Source organism: Pleurodeles waltl, chromosome 5 (assembly GCF_031143425.1).
Source record: "Pleurodeles waltl isolate 20211129_DDA chromosome 5, aPleWal1.hap1.20221129, whole genome shotgun sequence".
NCBI lineage: Eukaryota > Metazoa > Chordata > Amphibia > Caudata > Salamandridae > Pleurodeles > Pleurodeles waltl.
The window spans coordinates 682,525,642-682,547,952 of NC_090444.1; the positions used below are offsets into that span (position 1 = coordinate 682,525,642).

General features: G+C 43.4%; 1 protein-coding gene across 3 annotated transcripts in view; it reads left to right on the top strand.

Annotated features, from left to right (window-relative positions):
• The window catches only part of GTF2H5 (general transcription factor IIH subunit 5), a 123,784-nt gene extending 104,057 nt beyond the window's left edge, over window positions 1–19,727 (top strand). For all 3 annotated transcript variants that reach the window (XM_069234580.1, XM_069234579.1, XM_069234581.1), the window contains one exon: window positions 19,272–19,727. In XM_069234580.1, the coding sequence (XP_069090681.1) occupies window positions 19,272–19,452 (181 nt within the window). In that variant the 3' untranslated portion in view covers window positions 19,453–19,727. The remainder of the gene's footprint in view (window positions 1–19,271) is intronic.
• Window positions 19,728–22,311: the final 2,584 nt, after the last annotated feature.

Here is a 22,311-nt window from a genome sequence, read left to right on the forward strand (position 1 = left end):
TGTAGGAATGCCTTTCAGCACAACAATCACAAGCACAAAGCACACCCTACACACAGAGGCCATTGACTGCAAAAACATACCTGACTGTGGGCCACTTGAAAGCCATATATTGAAGGGTCCATGAGGAATGGGAGTGCTCATCCACATATAAGACAATAATAACATCCCTGAGAATCCCAAATCCATAAGGCAGCAATGGGAGAAGGATTTGGAGGCTGTCCTGATGCACCCTCAGGAGGAAGCCATTAGGGCGAGGTTCAGCCTAATCCAATTCAAAGTCCTGCATAGAATATATCCAGATAGGGTTAACCTGCACAAAATGGGGGAAGTTCAAACACACACTTGTCTGAGATGCAATAACACAGAAGGCTCCTTTTACAATATGGGTCTCCCTAAAATCCAAGGCTATGGGTACATGATCCTGAAAGAGCTAGTGACATGCTAGATAATAAAAACCCACACGATCCACAACTTGTGGTACTTGGTGTCCCCAAGTACATAGATCCCCACCTGGAAACAACTGTTATTCTGCTTATTTGGACTGGCTGTGGCATAAAGGGCATCACACAGCTACAGGGGGGTCACTGGTATCACCCACAAAGGAAAAAGGACTTGCAGGAACGAGTGTATGTCAGTGGGACAAAAGGGTATCAATGGTATGCTGTCAGTTATTCAGGTGGAGGCGCATTATTGCCTTGCAAAACACACTGAACAAACTGAAAGACAGCCTGAATAATGATATGATATATAATAATGTGCTCCATCTTTGAATACCACAATATTATGCTAGTAGAATGGGTCTTGTAATATTCTCACTCTTTGTATTTACAAAATCCAAATAAAAACAGCTGGTAAATAAAATTTTAAAAAATAGTCACAAGCACAGGGTCATCTACATGATAGGGGACAGCATTAATCTGTCTCTGCAGTGATAGAACTGCAACAATCATAAACGTTACCAGACCTGCAGGGTGAGTAATTTGAGTAATGTACTCGACCTAACTGTAATGTGCTAGTCTGTAAACGAGTCTCAAATTGTGTGATCCATGACCAATATTTTATTTTACAAATTTGCTTTTTTCTTCATTATCCCATTTTTTTTTTGTTTAATGATTTATTAGACTAAACTTGCTCCATGTGTAGTAACTATCTAGCCCACATATAGGGTACACATGACTTCTAAGTTAAGTCTTGGTTCACCAAGAGCACTGTCATCAGGACTGAAACAGAAATATTTCTCCGTTCACATTTAAAAATTCACTTTTATTAAATATATTACTAAAACATGATATGGTAGCGCACAGTCATTTACAGTCCATTGAAATGGACACTACCATGCATGCTTACAGATCAAAAAAACACATAGCGTATCAACAGTTGTGAGGATTTGGGTGTACTATGTGACATGGCTGTGGGGCCTTATCATGCAGCACACTTGCAAATGCAGTCTTGAGTCCAGTCAGGCTTATTTGCTTAACCTGAAGCTCAACCCTGGGTAGCTGTGGCTGTGAGCAGTAAGGCTTGGCAAAGGAACTATGTGCAAAGCATTCAACAGCACCAAACAACGAAATTAGAAAGTCACACAACATGAATGAAATCCAATTTTTAAAAATAGATTCCATTTGATTTATTTTTTTCAAGACCTTGATCATCAAAGTCTACCGGAGGATTCCGGAGATATGAATTTTTAAAGCATTGAATAACTTTTATATCAACTGCAGACAAGCATTGGCCGACAAAAAGTTTCTAATATTTTGAAAAAGACTGAAAGAGTTAGTTCGGCAACTACGACCCAGTTTAAGGAACCAATTCTAACAAGGCAGAGGTCTAGGAGGCCGGTAATGATAACTTTGAATAGTTACCAGTCCAGTTCCAGCCTTTAGTAGACTACTGCCATAGACTTTAATAGAGTGGTCCTAATGCTGGGGATGCAGGATGAAAAGATGCTTAGTGATGTTTTTGATGCTGTGCAGTTGATGGGGGTACGTTCTGGGTGAGCCCTTGGCCCACAGGTGAGGTTGGGCTACTTTGACCTCTGAACTTAAGGGGCCACAAAATCCTCTTTGCAATGGCAGAAGGGCAGCTGCAGCAGACCTTCAATTCTCGCGGCACACCAGTCAGGCTGCAAACGTTTGGTGGGGACTAGTGTCCCTCTTGCACGACAAATCAGAGAACAGACTTCACCCACGGGTCCAGCAGACACAGGTACAACTTTTGCCTATCTTGGTTAGGCTTCTTGAAGTGCCCAGTGGTAGGTAGCGGCAAAACATCTGTGGTGGCTACCAACTTTGCAATTTGGGCTCTTCCAGCTTTAATGGCCCTGGTGCTGTTCTAAGGGGCCAGCTTACTGACTCTTGGAGTCACTGCTTCGATTTGGGGCTGGGAATCAACTTTTCACAGAGCCGCAGACACTATCCAAAATTTGCTAGCCTAAAATGCAGCAGTTGCTGACCTTTCGACAGTGCAGCCTTCTTTGTCCACTTTCAACACCAGCAAGATAGTCCTCCTTCGGGCCTTTCTCCAAATCCATGGTGTACTAAGGTACAGGGTACGAGGGATGCCCATTATATCCCAGCAAAGATCCCCGAGGGGGACAAGGCAGTCACTAGCCAATGGGCTAGTAGGGTCCCCTCTTTGGTGACACAATTTCTGCAAAGTGTGGCATGTGGCAATGTCGGAGTGCAATATTCTTGCCCCTGTCAAAATGTTAGGACCTTCCTTCAGATGTGAGGAGCTTGGTTGCCCACCCAAGAGGTGTGGCTACCTAAGGGCTACACGCTCACGGGAAAACTATTTTGGGAATGGGTTTTCCCTCTCTCTCCGTGTCTCCAACCCATCTACAGGAACAGTAGGAAGCCTGCGCAGGAGTATTATCACCATTTGCCCTTCTAAGGCAACTTCCCTTTGAAGATCACCTTTTGGGCTAAACCCTGAGTGGCCATCCTGGGGGAGGAGGTTACACCCCACTCTGCAGCAACTGCCTTTGTTCCTAAGCCTGAAGTCATTCACATGTCTCCTCAGAGGGCAGAAAGCTGTCTGTGTGCCACAGCCTTTGTGAGCGCACTAGACTAGCTGGAGCCCTTTCTAAAAATTGCTTACCTTTAAAAGTGACATTAATTTCGACCTGGCCATTAAGTTGCATGTAATGCCACAATTAATTTGATACCTTACAGTACCCAGTTAGGTAGTCCTATTCAGAAGTTAGCGAGGCTGGGGCTATTAACTTTTCCACAGCAAAATGACAATATTGAATTGTTGCTGTTAAGAGATATGAAAGATATATGTCCTACTTAATAATATACAGCTCCTTGCCATAGGTCTATGTAAGGAAATGCCTCCTTGGAATGGTTACCCCCTGACTTTTTGCCTTTGCTGATGCCAAGTTATGATTTGAAAGTGTGCTGAGGCCTGCTAACCAGGCCCCAGCACCAGTGTTTTTTCCCTAACCTGTACCTTTGTCTCCACAATTGGCACACCCTGGCACCCAGGTAAGTCCCTTGTAACTGGTACCCCTGGTACCAAGGCCCCTGATGCCAGGGAAGGTCTCTAAGGGCTGCAGCATGTCTTATGCCACCCTAGGGACCCCTCACTCAGCACAGACACACTGCTTGCCAGCTTGTGTGTGCTGGTGGGGAGAAAATGACTAAGTCGACATGGCACTTCCCTCAGGGTGCCATGCCTACCTCACACTGCCTATGGCATAGATAGGTCACCCCTTTAGCAGGCCTTACAGCCCTAAGGCAGGGTGCACTATACCATAGGTGAGGGCATAGGTGCATGAGCACTATGCCCCTACAGTGTCTAAGCAAAACCTTAGACATTGTAAGTGCAGGGTAGCCATAAGAGTATATGGTCGGGGAGTCTGTCATACACGAACTCCACAGCACCATAATGGCTACACTGAAAACTGGGAAGTTTGGTATCAAACTTCTCAGCACAATAAATGCACACTGATGCCAGTGTACATTTTATTGTGAAATACACCCAGAGGGCATCTTAGAGATGCCCCCTGAAAACATACCCGACTTCCAGTGTGGGCTGTCTAGTTTTGCCAGCCTGCCACACACCAGACATGTTGCTGGCCACATGGGGAGAGTGCCTTTGTCACTCTGTGGCTAGTAACAAAGCCTTTACTGGGTGGAGGTGCATCTCACCTCCCCCTGCAGGAACTGTAACATCTGGCGGTGAGCCTCAAAGGCTCACCCCCTTTGTTACAGCGCCACAGGGCATCCCAGCTAGTGGAGATGCCCGCCCCCTCCGGCCACGGCCCCACTTTTGGCGGCAAGGCCGTAGGAGATAATGAGAAAAACAAGGAGGAGTCACTGGCCAGTCAGGACAACCCCTAAGGTGTCCTGAGCTGAGGTGACTCTGACTTTAAGAAATCCTCCATCTTGCAGATGGAGGATTCTCCCAATAGGATTAGAGATGTGCCCCCCTCCCCTCAGGGAGGAGGCAAAAAGAGGGTGTAGCCACCCTCAGGGCTAGTAGCCATTGGCTACTAACCCCCCAGACCTAAACACACCCCTAAATTGAGTATTTAGGGGCCCCCAGAACCTAGGAAGATAGATTCCTGCAACCTGAAGACGAATAAGTACTGCTGACCTGAAGCCCTGCAGAGAAGGCGGAGACACCAACTGCTTTGGCCCCAGCCCTACCGGCCTGTCCCCCCACTTCAAGAGAAACTGCAACAGCAATGCGTCCCCCAGGGTCCAGCGACCTCTGAAGCCTCAGAGGACTACCCTGCATCTAAAAGGACCAAGAAACTCCCGAGGACAGCGGCCCTGTTCCACAAAGACTGAAACTTGCAACAAAGAAACAACTTCTAAAGACCACACGTTTCCCGCCGGAAGCGTGAGACTTTCCACTCTGCACCCGACGCCCCCGGCTCGACCTGCGGAAAACCAACACTACAGGGAGGACTCCCCGGCGACTGCGAGCCAGAGTTGAGCCCCCACAGCGACGCCTGCAGAGGGAATCCAGAGGCTCCCCCTGACCGCGACTGCCTGCTTCAAAGAACCCCGACGCCTGGTAAACCCACTGCACCCGCAGCCCCCAGGACCTGAAGGATCCGACCTCCAGTGCAGGAGCGACCCCCAGGCGGCCCTCTCCCTTGCCCAGGTGGTGGCTACCCCGAGGAGCCTCCCCTCCCCCCCCCCCCCTTGCCTGCCTGCTTTGCTGAAGAGACCCCTGGGTCTCCCATTGAAATTGAAACCAATTGCAAACCTGACACGTGTTTGCTCTCTACACCCGGCCGCCCCTGTGCCGCTGAGGGTGTACTTTTTGTGCTGACTTGTGTCCCCCCGGTGCCCTACAAAATCCCCCTGGTCTGCCCTCCGAAGTCGCGGGTACTTACCTGCTGGCAGACTGGAACCGGGCACCCCCTTCTCCATTGAAGCCTATGTGTTTTGGGCACCTCTTTGACCTCTGCACCTGACCAGCCCTGAGCTGCTGGTGTGGTAACTTTGGGGTTGCTCTGAACCCCCAACGGTGGGCCACCTTGGACCCAACCTTGAACCCTGTAGGTGTTTTACTTACCTGCAAAACTAACCAAAACTTACCTCCCCCAGGAACTGTTGAAAATTGCAGTGTCTAGTTTTAAAATAGCTTATTGCCATTTTTGCTAAAACTGTACATGATAATGTGTTGATTCAAAGTTCCTAAGATACCTGAGTGAAATACCTTTCATTTAAAGTATTGTGTGTAAATCTTGAACCTGTGGTTCCTAAGATGAACTAAGAAAAGTTATTTTTCTATACAAAAACCTATTGGCCTGGAATTGTCTTTGAGTGTGTGCTCCTCATTTATTGCCTGTGTGTATGTACAATAAATGCTTAACACTACCCTCTGATAAGCCTACTGCTCGACCACACTACCTCAAAATAGAGCATTAGATTATCTCTTTTTGCCACTATCTTACCTCTAACGGGAACCCTTGGACTCTGTGCATGCTATTTCTTACTTTGAAATAGTACATACAGAGCCAACTTCCTACAGTCTCCATAGGCCTTCCTTAGGGGACTCTTGCATTTATCATTAGGGGAAGTGGTGGTTTTGCCATTAGTTTAAATGGAAAATCGAACTAACAGTGTACATTTTGACCTTTGTCACAGACAGTGTGGCACAAACAGTGCTGCATCCCTGGGGGGCACTGCCTTACCTGCCCTTGGTACCGTGGGTGCCATATACAAGGGACTTATATGTAAGCCATGCTTGCCGATTGGGACACTCAATTCAACATATCTTTTATCAATGGGTCAGAATACCGGCACTGAGGTCTGGTGAGTAGGCCTCAGTGGACTCTCAAAGTTGACAAACCAGCAGCTAACAGTCCAAATGAGGGCAAAAGGTAGGGGGAACCTGAAAAAAGCCTGTTTCCTTACACTAGAAATGTGTGGAAATTAGGTTTCAGCAACAATATTTTTAATTTGCACATCACCAAGTAAAGTGTTCAGATTTGTTTTCAGCCTAATGAAATCTTTGTTCCCATCACACAGAATTGTGCTTTCCTAACGACTAAAATATTTTGAAATATTTTGTACAGTTGATTTACAAACTCTTTAAATGCTGTGTGTTAGAAAACAATCCTGACATCCTACAGCCTTTTATTTCATACTTGTTGTACTGCACAGTTGTCAGACAGTCCACTTTAAAAAATCATCTAACTGTGCAATCAGACAAAGAAAAGTAAATACCAACCTCCAGGATAAAATAAACTGCAAATTTTAAGAGATAAGCTGACATTTGACCTCAGTCTTTGAACAAGATAAAAACATGATTTAAAGCCATCTTTATTGCTCATTCACTTTGAATGACCAGAAAACCCATTCTTTGTCCGCTCACCAGAACAGGCGAGTAGGCCTTAAAAATAGTGTGCCCTAATAAAATCTGACTTGCAATAGCGAGTGGGCGAGTAGAGTTCTTGAGGTCTGATTAAGGTTTCCACGTACCCTGTTGGCTAAGATCTTATTTGATCAGAGTAGCTTAGGCACCCTTTTCTCATTTCCACCAGACACATTCGAATTGTTAGTTTGAAAGGAAAGATTTTGTTTTAAAACCTTCTCCCCATCTGCATCAGTCTAAAGCTGCTATAGGCTTGCATGATGCAACCTTCGGATGTGAAAGGATTTGAAGACATTTTGGAACAAATTCCTTTCAGTATAAGCAGGTCAGTTGATGGACACTAAACCAGAGGTGTTTATGCTTCACTCTTCCTGTGAGCAGTGCCCTTATGGTAGTATTCCTTTAAACCTAATGAGGGTGAGAGGAGTTACCATCCCCACCAGGTGTGAAGTCTTTCATTTTCGACTGGGCACTGTGCCTGCTGAAATCTCTGGGGGTAAACATGAAGGAGCTGGTGTAGAATCAGGTTCTTGCACAGTATTTCAGTTACTATTTTCCTTCATATCAGTAACTCAGTAGGGGTAAGGAGGGAGGTGGATCAGTCTGAAATTGGCCTGACTCTGAATCATGCCCTCTATAGCCAAGACTGAAAGGGACATATCCTTTGGGTGTGTCAGTGTGTGGAAGGATTAGTACTTTACCTAGGCGAGCTTTGTAACTATCACCCTACCAAACACACTTCATTCCTATTCAAGTCTTGAAATTGTAGTAGCTAATCAACTTTAAGAGCTGCCTTGTTGTTCATAACTTTATTAATCAAACTGTAGTATAGGCAGCCACCATGGAGAATGTAGACAGACACTGATAATTGTGAACCATGTCTTTTGGTGCTGCTTGATCTCTTAGAAACCTTTAATACTGTGGACCACCAGGTATTACTCTAAATGCCCCACCTGTATGTGAGTATCTCAGAAATTAAATTTGTCCACTTCAGACCTCTCTGCCATGTTCCATTTTTAAAGGTAGAATCCTCAAGATCTCCTGCAGTCCCTGTCTTGTTTTCCTAGGATGTACAACATCTGCATGGAGAAACTCAGAGAATGAATCCACCAACAAGACATTGTTTTAAACCAGTATGCTGATGACCCCCAACTATACCTTATACTTTGGTCCAGTAACAACATACATGAACTCATAACTTACGGAAAAGACTGAGTTTGTCTTTTTCTAAATTTAGGAAACCTCAGACCTCACCCCGGAGTAGCTCAACAATATGAACTTAGATGGTGTCTCTCCCACCCTTTCCTTCTGTGCTAAATCTGTGGAGTTTCACAGTGGTTCCTGGGGTCTTTAACGACCATATCAAGAAAAAGCACAAGTAGCATGCCTCTAAAGATCTCAAAATCATGGCAGCTATTCGAGCTGAAACAATCACATATTATTTTCAAGAGAACAAAGGGACAGTGGAATCCCTGGGGAGCTTGTGGGAGGCATACAAAACAGCATACCAAGATAAAGCACAAACGCTGGTTAACCGGAAACTAAAATTTATATCTAAAACAAATAGCCTCCCTTAAAGAGAAACTATAGAGACTCAAAAATATGTGGTGAATACCCCCAAAAGATGGAGACATATGACAACTAGAAATAAGTATGAAAGAATGCAGAAATAAAACTGTAAAGCAGCAAGTCTGAAATACCTGAACACACAAAAAAATTTATACAGAGTGGGGAACATAGAGGGGTGCTTGTTGGCATGGTGGAGTCACAGAGGAGGACAGGCTACATGGGTGGGTGAACTAAAGACAGACAGTGTGAAAATAGCAGTAGCGGACACAGAAGTACCACAAACCTTTACAGACTACTTCACAGAACTGTTCAAGCCAGAAACTTTTTTAAAACACAATTTGTATTGCATTTTTATTATAAGCTGTAGATACGTAGCTTAGTTGACCGAAGTCATGACAATACACATAACGTGACAACGTATCACAATTTTGGTAAATCAGACAAATCAATATCCAATAATTACACATAGACATAACAATGCAATGTAAAACCAACAAGATCTCACCCTCTTCCCCCGATGTAACCAAACTATGTCACCTGATGATTGTAATATATATATACTTAGGGTGTGGATGTGGAGGAGTTACAGGTCTTGGAAAATTCTAAAAACGTTTTTTTACTATACCTGCAGGTCGAGTGACTAGAATAATCTACTCCACCGAACTCTAATGTACTTGACCCATAAACGGGTCTCTAATTGTGTGATTCTTGACAAATTACAAATATGACTGCACCATCAAATGTGTGAGTTCAGTATTTGGCTGTCCAATAAAACTCTTTTATTTGATTAAGTAGACTAAACATATGTATAGTAAGAATCTAAACCATGTATAGGATACACATGTTCCATGACATGCCTCTTCGTTTATTAATAGCATTGCCATCAGGGCAGGAGTGTTTCTCTGTTTATGTTAAAACACTCACTTTTAATAAATATATTACTAAAGCATGATGTGGTAGAGTAATGTCATTTACAGACACTAAGTTTCCAAGAAATGTCCAAAAACCTTCCGCACTAACTTGCAGCCTAGCGGATAAAACTATGTAGTGTATTAACAGTTATCTGTGAAGGTTGGGTTTTCAAAAACAAATCATTTGTACATCACCCAGTTAAGTGTTCTGATTTGTTTTCATCCTATTACAATATTTGTAATCACACAGAAATACAAAAAATATGACTTTCAGAAGTACCGAAATATCTTTTTAAATGAACAGTTGACTTAGTTATTTAAATCTTATGTCTTAGGAAAAATCTGATACCCTACAGCCCTTCATTTCACATTCTTTGTACAGCAGGTCAGACAGTTCACCTTACAAAATCCTGAAACACTGCAGTTTGACAGAAAAGTAATTGTAAGAAGACACACTGACTTTTGACCTCTGTCTCTGTACACAAAGCAAATGTGATGAGATAAAAAAAAGCTTTAAAGGCCTCTTTATTGTTCCTTCACTTTTTGACTGAACACAACACCTGTTCTTTGGCAACTGCCAGAAGAGCAAGTAGGTCCTAAAAATAGCTTGACGTGATAAAATATGACTCATCATAGTGGGTGGGTGAGTAGATTTTTCGAGGCCTGAATTACTGATACTACATAGATTGTTGTAACTAAAATCCGATGTGTTAGAACTGGTGTTACTTAATATGTCATATGGGTCAATGCCTGGGCAACTTAGAATAAGTGTACAAGTATGATGCTGGCATTAATCTGTATTGTGGAGGGCCGAGGAATCAAACCAATAACATGGTTCGTCCCTCTGGATAAGTGTGCCGGACGCTTTCCCGTGTTACTCCCCTTCCATCATGCAGTTCAGGGCCCTGACGCTTCACAAGGGAAGAAACAATAGTACTAGATTAAACCTTTGATATCCTAATTTGCTTGGTATTGTTAAAACGTGAAAGAATATTGGTTATTTCATTCCATGCTAAAAAGGCCTTTGATTTAATTGACTCGCTTGCCTGGCATTAGTACTGAGGTTTAGGCCTGAATTTCAGAAGCTGGGTGTCCCTATCGGACAAGACTCGAACATCAGCTGGAATGGAACATTGTCAAAGGAACTAACACTGAAAAGAGGGTTAGACAGGCTGTTGTTGGGAGGGGGGGGCGCGGCCAGCTGCCAATAATGGCGGACGTTCTCCTCTGAGCTCCGGCAAGGCACCTGAGAATCTGCACTGCTCCCTCTGATATGCATGGAGTATCTAACCCCCAGTAAGCCATAATAAAGTGCAGCAACCCCTCCCTGTGACTGAGGCAATGAGGACCTAGATTATACATCAGTGATCAATAGTAATTGTGCCTGGATAACTGCGGCCTGCATGCTGTGAATAGTGTGACAGCCCCGTGCTCTTTGTATACTGCTGAAGTTGCCTGGCAGGCCTGTATGCTCTGGGAACACTAGTGAGGCCCCCCCTCCCCATGCTGGAGACTACCTCTGTGGGAACTCCTGGGCCCGCCTGGCCATCGGAGGAATTGAAATGAAATCGCAGACCTTGGCCCATGTAGCAGAGTCCTCTGTGACTATTGGATATCCGACTGGGCCTTACTTGATGTGTGGAGAGAGTACAGTGTAGGCATGAATGAATATTCATTCTTATCCTCTCCACATAGACTCCATACACGATTTGACAACCTACTATGTACATCACACATGGTAGGGAAAGGTCATGGGTCAACCTATCTGGGGAAGACCTTTTCAACACATATTTTGCAGACAATGAGAGAACGGTTTCCTTACTACTCGTTGAGTGAGAAGCCTTTTAAGTAATACTGTGAGGAGCATCAAAAACTGCCAACACAGGTGCCTGACAGTCCGTCCTCCAAGAATTGAAAACCATGGAAGCTTGGCTGGGTCAACTAGAACGTGAGATAGCACAAGACCCCACATACATGGAAGAACTTCAGAAAGCTAGAATAAAACACGCAGAATTAGTAGAGAGGCTCAGAATCATAGACCTTAAATCATATTTACAAAATATGTACTCTGAGTGTGCCAGAGCAGGTACATTATTGGCTAACCTGATACGTGATCCAGCGTTTCCCACCCGATATTGAATATCACATCTCCCTCTGGAACTCAGTGCACCACTCAAATAGATACAAATGAGGCTTTCTGCTCCTATTATACTGAGTTTTATAAAACTTAACGTGTCCCATTGGTCACAGTTATAGATAATTTTCTACGTACCCCGAGACTCCCACAGATTAGGCCAGCTGCACATGAATTGTTTGGGGCCCCGATTGCTCCAGGGGAAATACGGACAGTCATAAAAGAGATGTCACACAATAAAACGCCTGATAGAGATGACCTGCTCATCTAATTTTATTATACCTTTGCCTCCCGAGTAGTCCCAAGACTTGAAAAATTGTAGAAGACATCCCTGGAAACGAGTACATTACCCGCGACCACCAAACAAGCCTTATTTATTTCACAGTTTAAACGGGGACAAACTCCAACTGAACTGTCCTCATATAGGACGCTCTCCCTCTTAACTACAGAATATAAAATTCTCAGTAAAATATTAGCACACAGACTACTCCCACTACTACCAGATCTGATCCACGTAGATCACTGTGGGTTCATACCACGACGAAGCGCATCACTTAACATTAGACGCCTATATCAAGTGATGGAAGCGGCACGTGATGACTTTCCAGAAGCCGGTTGCCTATCTCTGGACCTCCAGCAGGCATTTGATTCCCTAGACTGGGATTATATGTTCATGGTTCTACACCTCTATAACATACTCACCCCCATTTATTAAATGGGTTAAATTATTATATGCTACACCTACAGCAAAGATAAAGTCAGGTGCACACATTTCTAGGAAATATGAAGTTGGAAGAGGTACAAGGCAGGGGTGCCCACTGTCCCCGTTGCTGTTTGTACTAGTTATGGAACCATTGGCACATAAAATTCATCAAGAAGCAACACATTGGGGCATCCTGAATGGCACACCGTCCCACGCAATCACTTTGTATGCAGATGACATGCTTGTCTATATATGCAACCTTACTATGGATTTAACACTGATTGCCGCTCCCATGCAGTCCTTTGGAGCCTTATCTAGACTTCAAATCAATTATACAAAGTTATACACCTTTACCTTCCAGGACACTATCCAACGGGATACAGTACACATGGGTACATGGACTATACCCGTTGCCAAACACACATTCCAATACTTTATCATTCAAATCTATAGGTCCCCTATGGACCTCCTAGACGGGCAAAAAACTGAGGCTGTCTCAGCAGTAAGGGCACAAATGAAGTTTTAGATTACATTACCCATATCAGCCTTCCTCTACTACTTTGCAGTGCACTCTTGTATAGGAGAGCTGCACTCCGCACCACACAGGGCATCGCTCCATATCCCTCTATTTGTACACACAGGGCATCGCTCCATATCCCTCTATTTGGTATTTCTTCCCTATTAGGGAAGCTCACACTTACAAGATTAACACCCTGGGAAGAAAAATACCCACAGTAGGTGATCTCTTTGAAAACGGGCTGATGTTATCCCACCTAAGACTTTACGCACTTATATGACCTAATTGGAACTTTGTTTATAATGCTTAGCTACATCACACTCTATGTCCGTACACATTGGTCACCAACGGGTTCTGAACCAAACACACATGCCTTTGTTCAAGCAGTTCATTTAATGGGAACGGGAAGACACTTAGTCAAATGACTCTATAAGGAACTACAATCCCACTTACAGCATTGAAAGCCCAATGGGAACCAGATCTTAACCGCGTGCTTCATAATAAAGAATGGAAATTTCTGCTGGAATACCCCACATTAATACCTCGTAATACGAGATTGAGATTTATCCAGTTTTTAACACTCCTTAGAGCTTGCCTTACGTCCTTGAAACCTACATAAGATCTTCCCCACACTCTCGTCCTCCTGTCCGCGCTACCATATACCTGAAGCATATTGACTACATATTGTATGGTCATGCCTCGCATTGCACACTTTTTGAGAAACAATAAAGGCATCTTTGATTCCCTAATAGGCCGACATCAATGGGACACAGAAGAGCATTCTATATTAGGGCTTTACCCTCTGCATCTCTGTTGTAGACCCCTTGGGCCTGTTGTAGACCCCTTGGGTCCTGGGCTTTACCTAGAACAAAGGGGTTTACAACAGAGATGTGTTTTGTGGACTTAGCTCTTCTGTTAGCAAAAACTACAGATTACACGCCGTTGGAAATCCTCTATCTCTCCCCTTATATCTAGCTGACAAGAGGAAGTCTGGAAATGAGGATCAGCGGAGAGTGGCGCACTGCATAGCCAAGAGTACAGGGACTTACGTGAACGGCCTATTGCTATGACATCAGATACCTTGTTGGAACTCTTTAAAACACAGGAAGAAGATAGTGACTAACTTCATAAAAGTGGCATACAAATGTACATGTGGGGGAACCTACCCGTTACCATTAATGCCCCTTTCATGTTTTCAGCAATGCCAGTGTAGGTTTCATTGACATCTGATAGTTATATCGATGTTAGCCTCTTCGTTGCCTGTTATAAGGAATTGTACACATATGTTGTGTTGCATCACATGGCAGACTTAACCGAGGGGTGGGTTCTAGATTACAGATATTTATAATTACAAAATTTTCTATCTCTTACAGGATATAAGATAGCAATGGTCATAATTACGTATTTGCTCTTGTCTTGCATTAAACAGAACAATAAGAGGAGATTTAATTGCTTTATGTGACAAATACACGATGTAATCATTATTTGGAATTGTATTATACTGCTGTATAAGTATTGTCCATTTTCTATTACAAATGTAATAGTATACATTCAAAAAAAGACAGTTGTGTCAGCACTCTGTTGCTCTTTGTACCCTGTCTGGAACCAATGGCATGTTGTTTCAGAACCACAGCTATTATGTTAGGGCATGGTCAAAGAAGATAAAATATTGTTATACACAGTCAATATATTCTTATGTGTAGCCAATCCAACAAAAACCTTAACTGAGATACTAAATCTGTTCATGAAATTTGAAATTTGAAGATTACTTTGGGTGCATAATAAACTGGGGAAATAGTCTTTAAAAAAAATAATGGATTATTAAGGACAAACAGGATCAAAGACATAGCATAATCACAGCAGGGTTTGTCTTTTAAGATTAACACTACTCACCAAATATGTTGTTCTTTGAGCAGAACATAGTGCCTTTTATAAAATGCATTTATGCAGGTTGGAAGCTCTTTCAGATGCAAGGGCTTGTTTGTTACTGTGCCTTTCAACTACAAGTAGTTAATGATTGGACACCCTCTAACACAGATCACCCAGTTATATGGTTACTAAAAACGAATGACCCACTTGTACAGTTAGATAGACTGAGTATGGAAAGTCCTACAAACTTGCAGAAGGGAAGAAACATAAACTCGAAGGATTCATACAGTGGGACCTCGAAGGAATCTCAAGAATAGAGACTTAATGAAGGAAGAAGATCGGAAAACGTTTGATAAACTACAAGAGGACTGTGAATGCACTCAGACCCAAGCACAAAGATCTGTTCAGCTTAGACAGGCACTCCGAACAGGGAACATAATTTGGACAACAGTAAGCAACACAACACCAGTAGAGAGTAAAGTCATGAAGGACAAGTTTGATTAAGGGGTCAATATTGAGAATATACAGAACCCTAAGAGAGAGATAGTAAAATGACCTCGGCCCATTGGACGACAGAGTGGGAGGCAGCACCTGTGAACCCAAAGGTAGTGGTAAAGGCAGGACTCCAATTGGTTCCGCTCAAATTAATGCACTCTACAGTACATAGAGTGTATTACAGCAGAAGTAGACTTCTTAAAATGTATTACAAACAAGGGTACCTTGTAACACACAGTTTAGGGATGTAGTTTCCTCAAGACGTTCTGGAGAGAGGTAATAAATAAATTCTCAGATTAAAACGTGAAATTCTGATGACCAGTTCCCAAGAAAAATAGTTCATCCACTCTACCCTACTTTGAAAGAAATGCATTGGTCCTCTCCGTGTCAGAATCTACTTCAGACTTTCTTGTGAGATCTAAAAGACACTGCAGTTGAGTAAACCTGACTACCTTGCCGCTTAACATGTAAAGTGACGCATGCACTTCTATGAGCACATCCTCTCAAGACTGGACTTTGAAAAAGACTTGGAAACCGCACATACACACCAGCAGGCATTATCTTCATATGGGCAGACAATGAGATGGACCTCCCTTTAAACTTCTGATTTGCTCCTTTGGTGGTGCAATTCAGGCATGATTTCGAAACCCACTTATTCACAACCTTCCTAACAACCTAAACTCTTTCTCCTACACCGCTTCCCCTTCTGAAGCTGAGTCACATTGTAAATGCTGCATATATGTGTCTCTTAATCCAACTGGTTTCAGACTTTGTAAGGCAGTGTCCCCTCCCTCACCTGAGCAAAATGGTTGACTCAAGCTCCCCTCAAGCTAACTTGCATGGCAGATTGCATTTTGTGGACTTTGGTTGCTCTATAAGACTAGGAAGTTTTATCAAATGTATTCCGCATTGGAGACCGTGCTGGGGCATGAAAGGTACAGGAATGGGGCCATTCGTCTTGTCTCCCCACTTCAGGGATCTGCAGTTTTATCACTGCTGACTCCAGTATTGTCTACTTCTAGATTAGGCCATTACCCACATCGCCAAATTTCCTCAATCTATGTGTGACTCACTATTCGAGTCAGTCTTTTTTTTCCATGTAAGAACTTGTTTTTATAACGCAGTAAGCAAGACTAAATTCTAGATTGCAAAGAAAAACCCTGGACTGGAGTAGCTAGTCATGCATGGTCCTGGGAAACTTAGTAGAGCTGCCTACTCAAGGCTTTTCCAGCTCCCCTACCTAAATTCTCTCGAAGAGCTCCTCTCCCTCCAGAACACTGAAGCTCCCACTTGGTTTGTACGGTGCTTACACAGGTCCCTGAGGCTGAGCAAGGTCTTTAGCCTGTACCTTTCCCCTTTAGTTGTCTTCCTGTGTCCATCCAGTTTCCTCTAAGATCCTCCTTAATACATAAAACATCTACACCTGGGAGCCTGCAAGTGGTACCATGCATAGATATAAATTAAGGACTTTAGTAACCCTTTTCTGTGGTGAGCCTGGGGATGTGAGGCTTTTTCCACCATCCTGGGCTTCATGTTTGCAACTTCTTGCTCCCTTGGAGTCCTTTAATATGGTGTCTCTGGCACACAATTGTGTTGAATTTTCTGCTGAGGGCAGTGCTCTGTGCCATAGACCTCAAGATGTATTCTTCTGTATCCCCGTTTATAGCAACTGGTCATTAGACTCATCAGGTTTGTGACCAATGTGGTGAATGACAAGTGCAATCTTTCACCCTAAAATTGATGCTTAGTGGTTTCATTATGTAGCTGGGGGACTGCCTCTTAGTTGCATTGTTTTTCTACCCCACCCATTTAGATGGCTGGCCAGCAGTTCCCTCTACCACAAGATGACCTGTGCATCCTTTGCTTTTGAGCCCTTCCTCATCTCACAGCAACTAATATTTACTGGGGATTGTGGACCCTGTGGTTTGGAAGACTTTCCTTAATCCAGATAGGATTATGGGATTGCAGTAAGCATTTTGATCTTTTCTGTTCCACTCCCTTATTGTTAGCTTGGTGAATTTACAGGTTAACACATTGCCCACGTCAGCAAACATGTTGTACATCAATTACCTAACAATCAAGGTTATATTCTGGCATTAAAAAACAGAAAAAAACATAATTGCCTTTTTTTTCCTAAAAAAGTGGGAAGTTATATGCTCCCCTCAATTGGGCTTTCTATTTTATTTTGATTCAATAAGGTTGGGATTAAACACTGTTGAAGGCCTTGTCGCTGTCTGTCATTTATTTAACAAGCACTCTGAACTCGGAATTGGATAGATTTCACAGACTGACTGATTTGCCACACTAAGTAGTTGCCAGGTCAGGAATGAGCTCAACAGTGAGCTCGTTGCCTGTAATGAAAACATAAAATCGAGTGTGTTTTGCTCTTGATTGGCCAAAGGTCCAGATTGCCTCTAGAACGTTTCAGAATGTCAGAAGAGGAAAGACACTGTTGTGTGTGCCATTCTTGAATATAGGATTTGTAGTCTGAGATCAGCCATGTTCTTCCTACAATGTAGCTGCAAGCTACAACACTTAGTGGAACAAACAGTTTTCATCTGCTGGGTCTGGCCGACAAGAAATAGATGCCACAAGTAAGCCGTCCCTTCTCTATACCTTCAAAAGCACTTAAATGTTGTCAGGCCACTGGTGACCAGAAAACCTAAGTTGAAACAAAATATACAACAATGTGCACCAATTGAATGTGAGTACTAACAAAACTTAAAGCGACTTAAATGGATTCTAATATTTATCTGTTTGGACACAGTCCTAACTATAAAGCTATTGAACTCCCACCCCAAAGTGCAGCCATATAACTTGATCTAGAGTGAAGTGTGAAAAAAACCACCCTTCACACAGCCTGCTCTGACACTGGTGAAACACCAAATCTGAACCCGTGGTCTGAAGTGATTTGTGTGACAGTTCTGAATCTTATGTGTTAAATGTACCGCCCTGCCCTCTTATTTCCTGTTTTACCCTGTACGTTGAGGCAAAAAAACAAGTAAATGCGACGGTTAGAGTATGGGTAGTTGACAGGGAGTATTTGAAGGTGGAGTCTACTGCAAAAATGATTGTTAGCCGTATTGTTTTCCTGAAAGATGGTAGTTTAGGTTCAAGAGGGGAGGTTTTGGTGAAAATAAGACCACTTTCGACAACTCAAGGTAAGCTACCTCCAGAATAAACTTCTGAAACTGGTGTTGTGCGGAAAAGCATGTGTCTTTGAATAAGCCTTACCCCTCTGTGAAGCTGTGGCTGCTCTGAAAACAACAGCAGAGAAGAATTATGTGGGAGTTTGCTATTTACATTTATGTGGTCTGCCTTTAGTGCTTTACAGTAGAATGCACGTGTAGATATTTCTCAAACAAAAAATGGTGCACGGTTTAGGTTTTCCCAAACGTCCAGATTCCAGACAGAAAATAGCGTTGGCAAAGCCAAGGGGTATGTTTTTTAACTGAAAATACATAGCAGGCCTGTTGGCTTTGCCAGTGTGTCTTGGTCAGGGTTCACCAAAGGGCATGGTTATTTTAACATACCAAAGCCCCTAGGTGGTTGCCTTTTTCCCATGTGTGACTTGTGGTGCTTGTATACTCATGTTTTGGTTGTACCTAGGTTTACAAGGGCTTATAGCTCCCAATTTGCTTGCCATTTGGTTGGCTTTATTGTACTTTCATTGCTTTGCTTCTTATTCGACGGGTTTCCTTGTGCCAGATTGTCCATGTTGTGTTTGTCCTTTCCCTACAGCATGGCCTTTTTTGCCATATCTGTGATTGACTGCCTTCTTCTACCTTTCCAGTCTTCACTTTAAGGAACTTTTTCCATTTTTGGTTAAGCATGGTCAGCCATGTTGGATTGGTAAATAAAAAATAAATAAAGCACATGGTATTAATATTGCGGTGGCTCATGCATGTTTTCTAATGCATGCGTACATTCACGTCATCACGCATGCACATGCCAGCAGAATGATGTCAGCATTTTTTTTATTTAATTATGTTGATGATGCTGCACGACCTCGGTAAAAATGTCAGACGCTGTAGAGCATCATTCAGAGGCATGGGCAAAGCCAATAAGACACAAAGGCAAGACCTATTCCCCTATTTTCATTGAACATTAATATGACATTGTATTTGTGAGTGTTTTTCAGTGATGTCCATAATCGGTATTGTAATAATCTAGTTGAGGCGCTGAACACACAACGTACAGTATAACATCACTGACGCCTGTCTGTCTCTACAGTGACCCCGCCATGAAGCAGTTTCTGCTGTACTTGGATGAGACTAATGCCTTGGGAAAGAAGTTCATCATTCAGGACTTAGACGACACCCACGTCTTCGTCTTAGCAGAGCTGGTGCACATCCTCCAAGACAAAGTGGGAGAGTTAATGGACCAGAACTCCTTTCCTATTACACAGAAGTAAAGCAGCTCGCAACAAGCAACTGGATTAGTTTTTCAAGAAATACGTGAGCAACGGCCATAAAACAAAACAGGACAGCTGAGATGTTTTTCTTGTGGCTGGCAGCACCAAATTGCTTTGTGGAAACCTGCACCTCTGCACAGAAGTATCATCTTAATACAGTTTTTTTTCTATATGTACTCTTACGTTGAGTACTCTTTTCTTATAAAATCAGTCTTGTATTTTGTTTAAAATGTACATGTAAAGCTTACAGTTAAGTAATTAAAGTGGTATGCCTATATTGGTCTCAGAGATTCCTTCAAGATTTGTTTACTCTTCTCGTCATACTGGTATTTGACTTCATGGCAAACGATAAAACACAGAGGTACGCTGTGTACAAAAAACAGAGATTAGAAAGCACGGACGTGCAGCAAACTAATGTAATTTTCTGCGATCGACAGATAGAGAGAGAATGTCGTTTTCATATATATACCTTTTAGGGGAGACAGGTTTGCACATCGGTACCTGATTATGGGCCCTCAGAAGGTAAGGCCTTTCAAACATGCTTGCTAATTCTGCGTCATTTTACTGTCAGGCTAGAGACCTCTAGTTGTCTCACCGAGATTATGACATCTATTACAGGAGGGCACTGTTGTCCCTCCTCTCTGCTCACCCCAAAAGTGTTTGTGTCATTAGTCATTGCATGAGATAAGGGTTTATATTAACTCAATCTGGGTGTATTGAATTTTGCCGGTGCATAACTACAGTTATTAATGCTGTACCGAGATTATCAGCCTGCCTGTTCAAGTAAAAAATTAAAATAATTCTGTTGAAAGGTGTTTTCCCCTGTTGCTAAATGCTCATCTGTGACTATGCGCTGCCTGTAGAGCAGGCCGCTGAAGTGCTGAAAAGTAGCCCCTATCAGCTGAACAACCTACGGGGGACTCTGCAAGACACACACCTTTCTTACATTGAAGCAAAGTGACTCCTGTCACAAGCCAGCGTTCTTCAAAAACGTAAATAAATATATTTTATTTATGTTTTCCTTATAGCTGTGTGTAAGGATGGTCAAAGATAGCCGTGTTCGATCTTTCTTGAGAGGAAGTCCGTCCACTGGGGAACTCCATCTCTTTTCACCCACAAGGCGCTCAACAAGAGCTCATAGACTCACCATTCTAGCCAGGTCAGGATTCTGTCTGAGCTGGTATTTGTATATAGGCTGATCTTTCAATCAGTTGCTTAGGACATGACTGCTGAAGACTGGGCGACCTTTAGTTGGAGTGTTAGGTCATGCCTGTTTTCTAACAATAGGTTTGATCTAAGCAGTTGTAAGTTCCTTTAGTAATAGTCCAGTCTCTGATGAGTGGTTGATTATAGCCTGGTTGTCACAATATCTATATCACCTAAACCATCGACCTACAGGTATATTGTGACCTTATCGACTCCCAAAGTATTTTCAAGATGTGTAGATTTACTTTATTAACCCCACTGAGGCAATATGGTAATCTTTACGCTGGTCTTGCTAGATCTGTAAGAGTTTTGGACTGCCATGTGGTACAAAACTTATATCTCTGGCTTAGATAGCAGCTTAGCTGATGATGAAGATGTCCTTTAATATATGTACAGGACAGGGGTGGAATGATGATTTCAACATGCCTCTGTCTTGTATGTGTTGAGGCAATGCTTTGAAGCTTCAGTACAGGCAAGGTTTGAAGTGAGCTGAAGGTCCTTCTTGGTTTTTGCTTCAAGATCTCTTCGCAGGTTTTCAGTTTTAGAGACAACGTGATAAGCAAGGGGAAACCTAGTTCTTGTGTAGGTGGTTTTAGATGCTGAGGATCCTGAGTTCAGGAATGAATTCTTTAGTTATCTTATAAAGTTCTTTAGTTGAACACCTAGGCCCTCATTATGACCCTGGCGGTTGGCGGTAATATGGTGTAAAGAACTGCCAACAGGCTGGCGGTACTTTCCACCATATTATGACATTGGCAGTTTGGCTGAAGCCAAACCCCCAATGTACCACACTGACCGCCACGGCGGTAAAGGCCGCCGGGCTGGAGATATCCATCTCCAGTCCGGCGGCCGTCACTGTACCCGCCTGCGGGATAATGACCCTGCTTACCGCATAGTTTTTGTGGCTTCCTTACAGCCACAAAAAAACATGGCAGTAGGCTCTATCAGTGACAGGGAATTCCCTTCCCTGTCACTGGTAGAGCTCTTCCCCACCCCAACCTCCCTCCCCAGATTCCCCCCATCTCGCCTTCCTCTCCAGAACCCACCTTCATTCACGCCCCTCCCTTCACACATGCATACACACACCCATTCCCACATTCATCCACGCATGTATACATCCATTCACACACACATCCGCACACACTTTCATACATGCAGGCAGATATGCATTCACAGAACACAACATACACGCACTCACACATCCATACATGCACACACTTTCGATACGGAACACACAGCTGCATACACGCACGCACAAACATTCACTCCCAACCCCCCCACACACACACATCCCCGACCCCTTCCCCTGTCGCAGCACCCACTTACCTGTGTTCAGGGGGCCCTCTGGCAGGACACGGAACGGGGCGCTGCTGCCATCAGCAGCATCCGCCAGTAGAACACAGCCAGGCCGTATTATTTCTCATAATATGGCTGGCGGCGGTCTACTGGCGTGGCACTGCTGCTGGCAGCAGCACCACCTTACCGGCAACTGCCGGCAAGGCCACAGCCGGATTTCTGCCATCCTTCTAGCAGAAATCCGGCCGTAGTCATAATACGGCGGACGACTGGTAGCCGCGGCGATGGTCTTTTGTCAGCGTCGCCGCGCCAGTAGGAGGATTTTACCACCAATATCATCATGAGGGCCATAGTTTT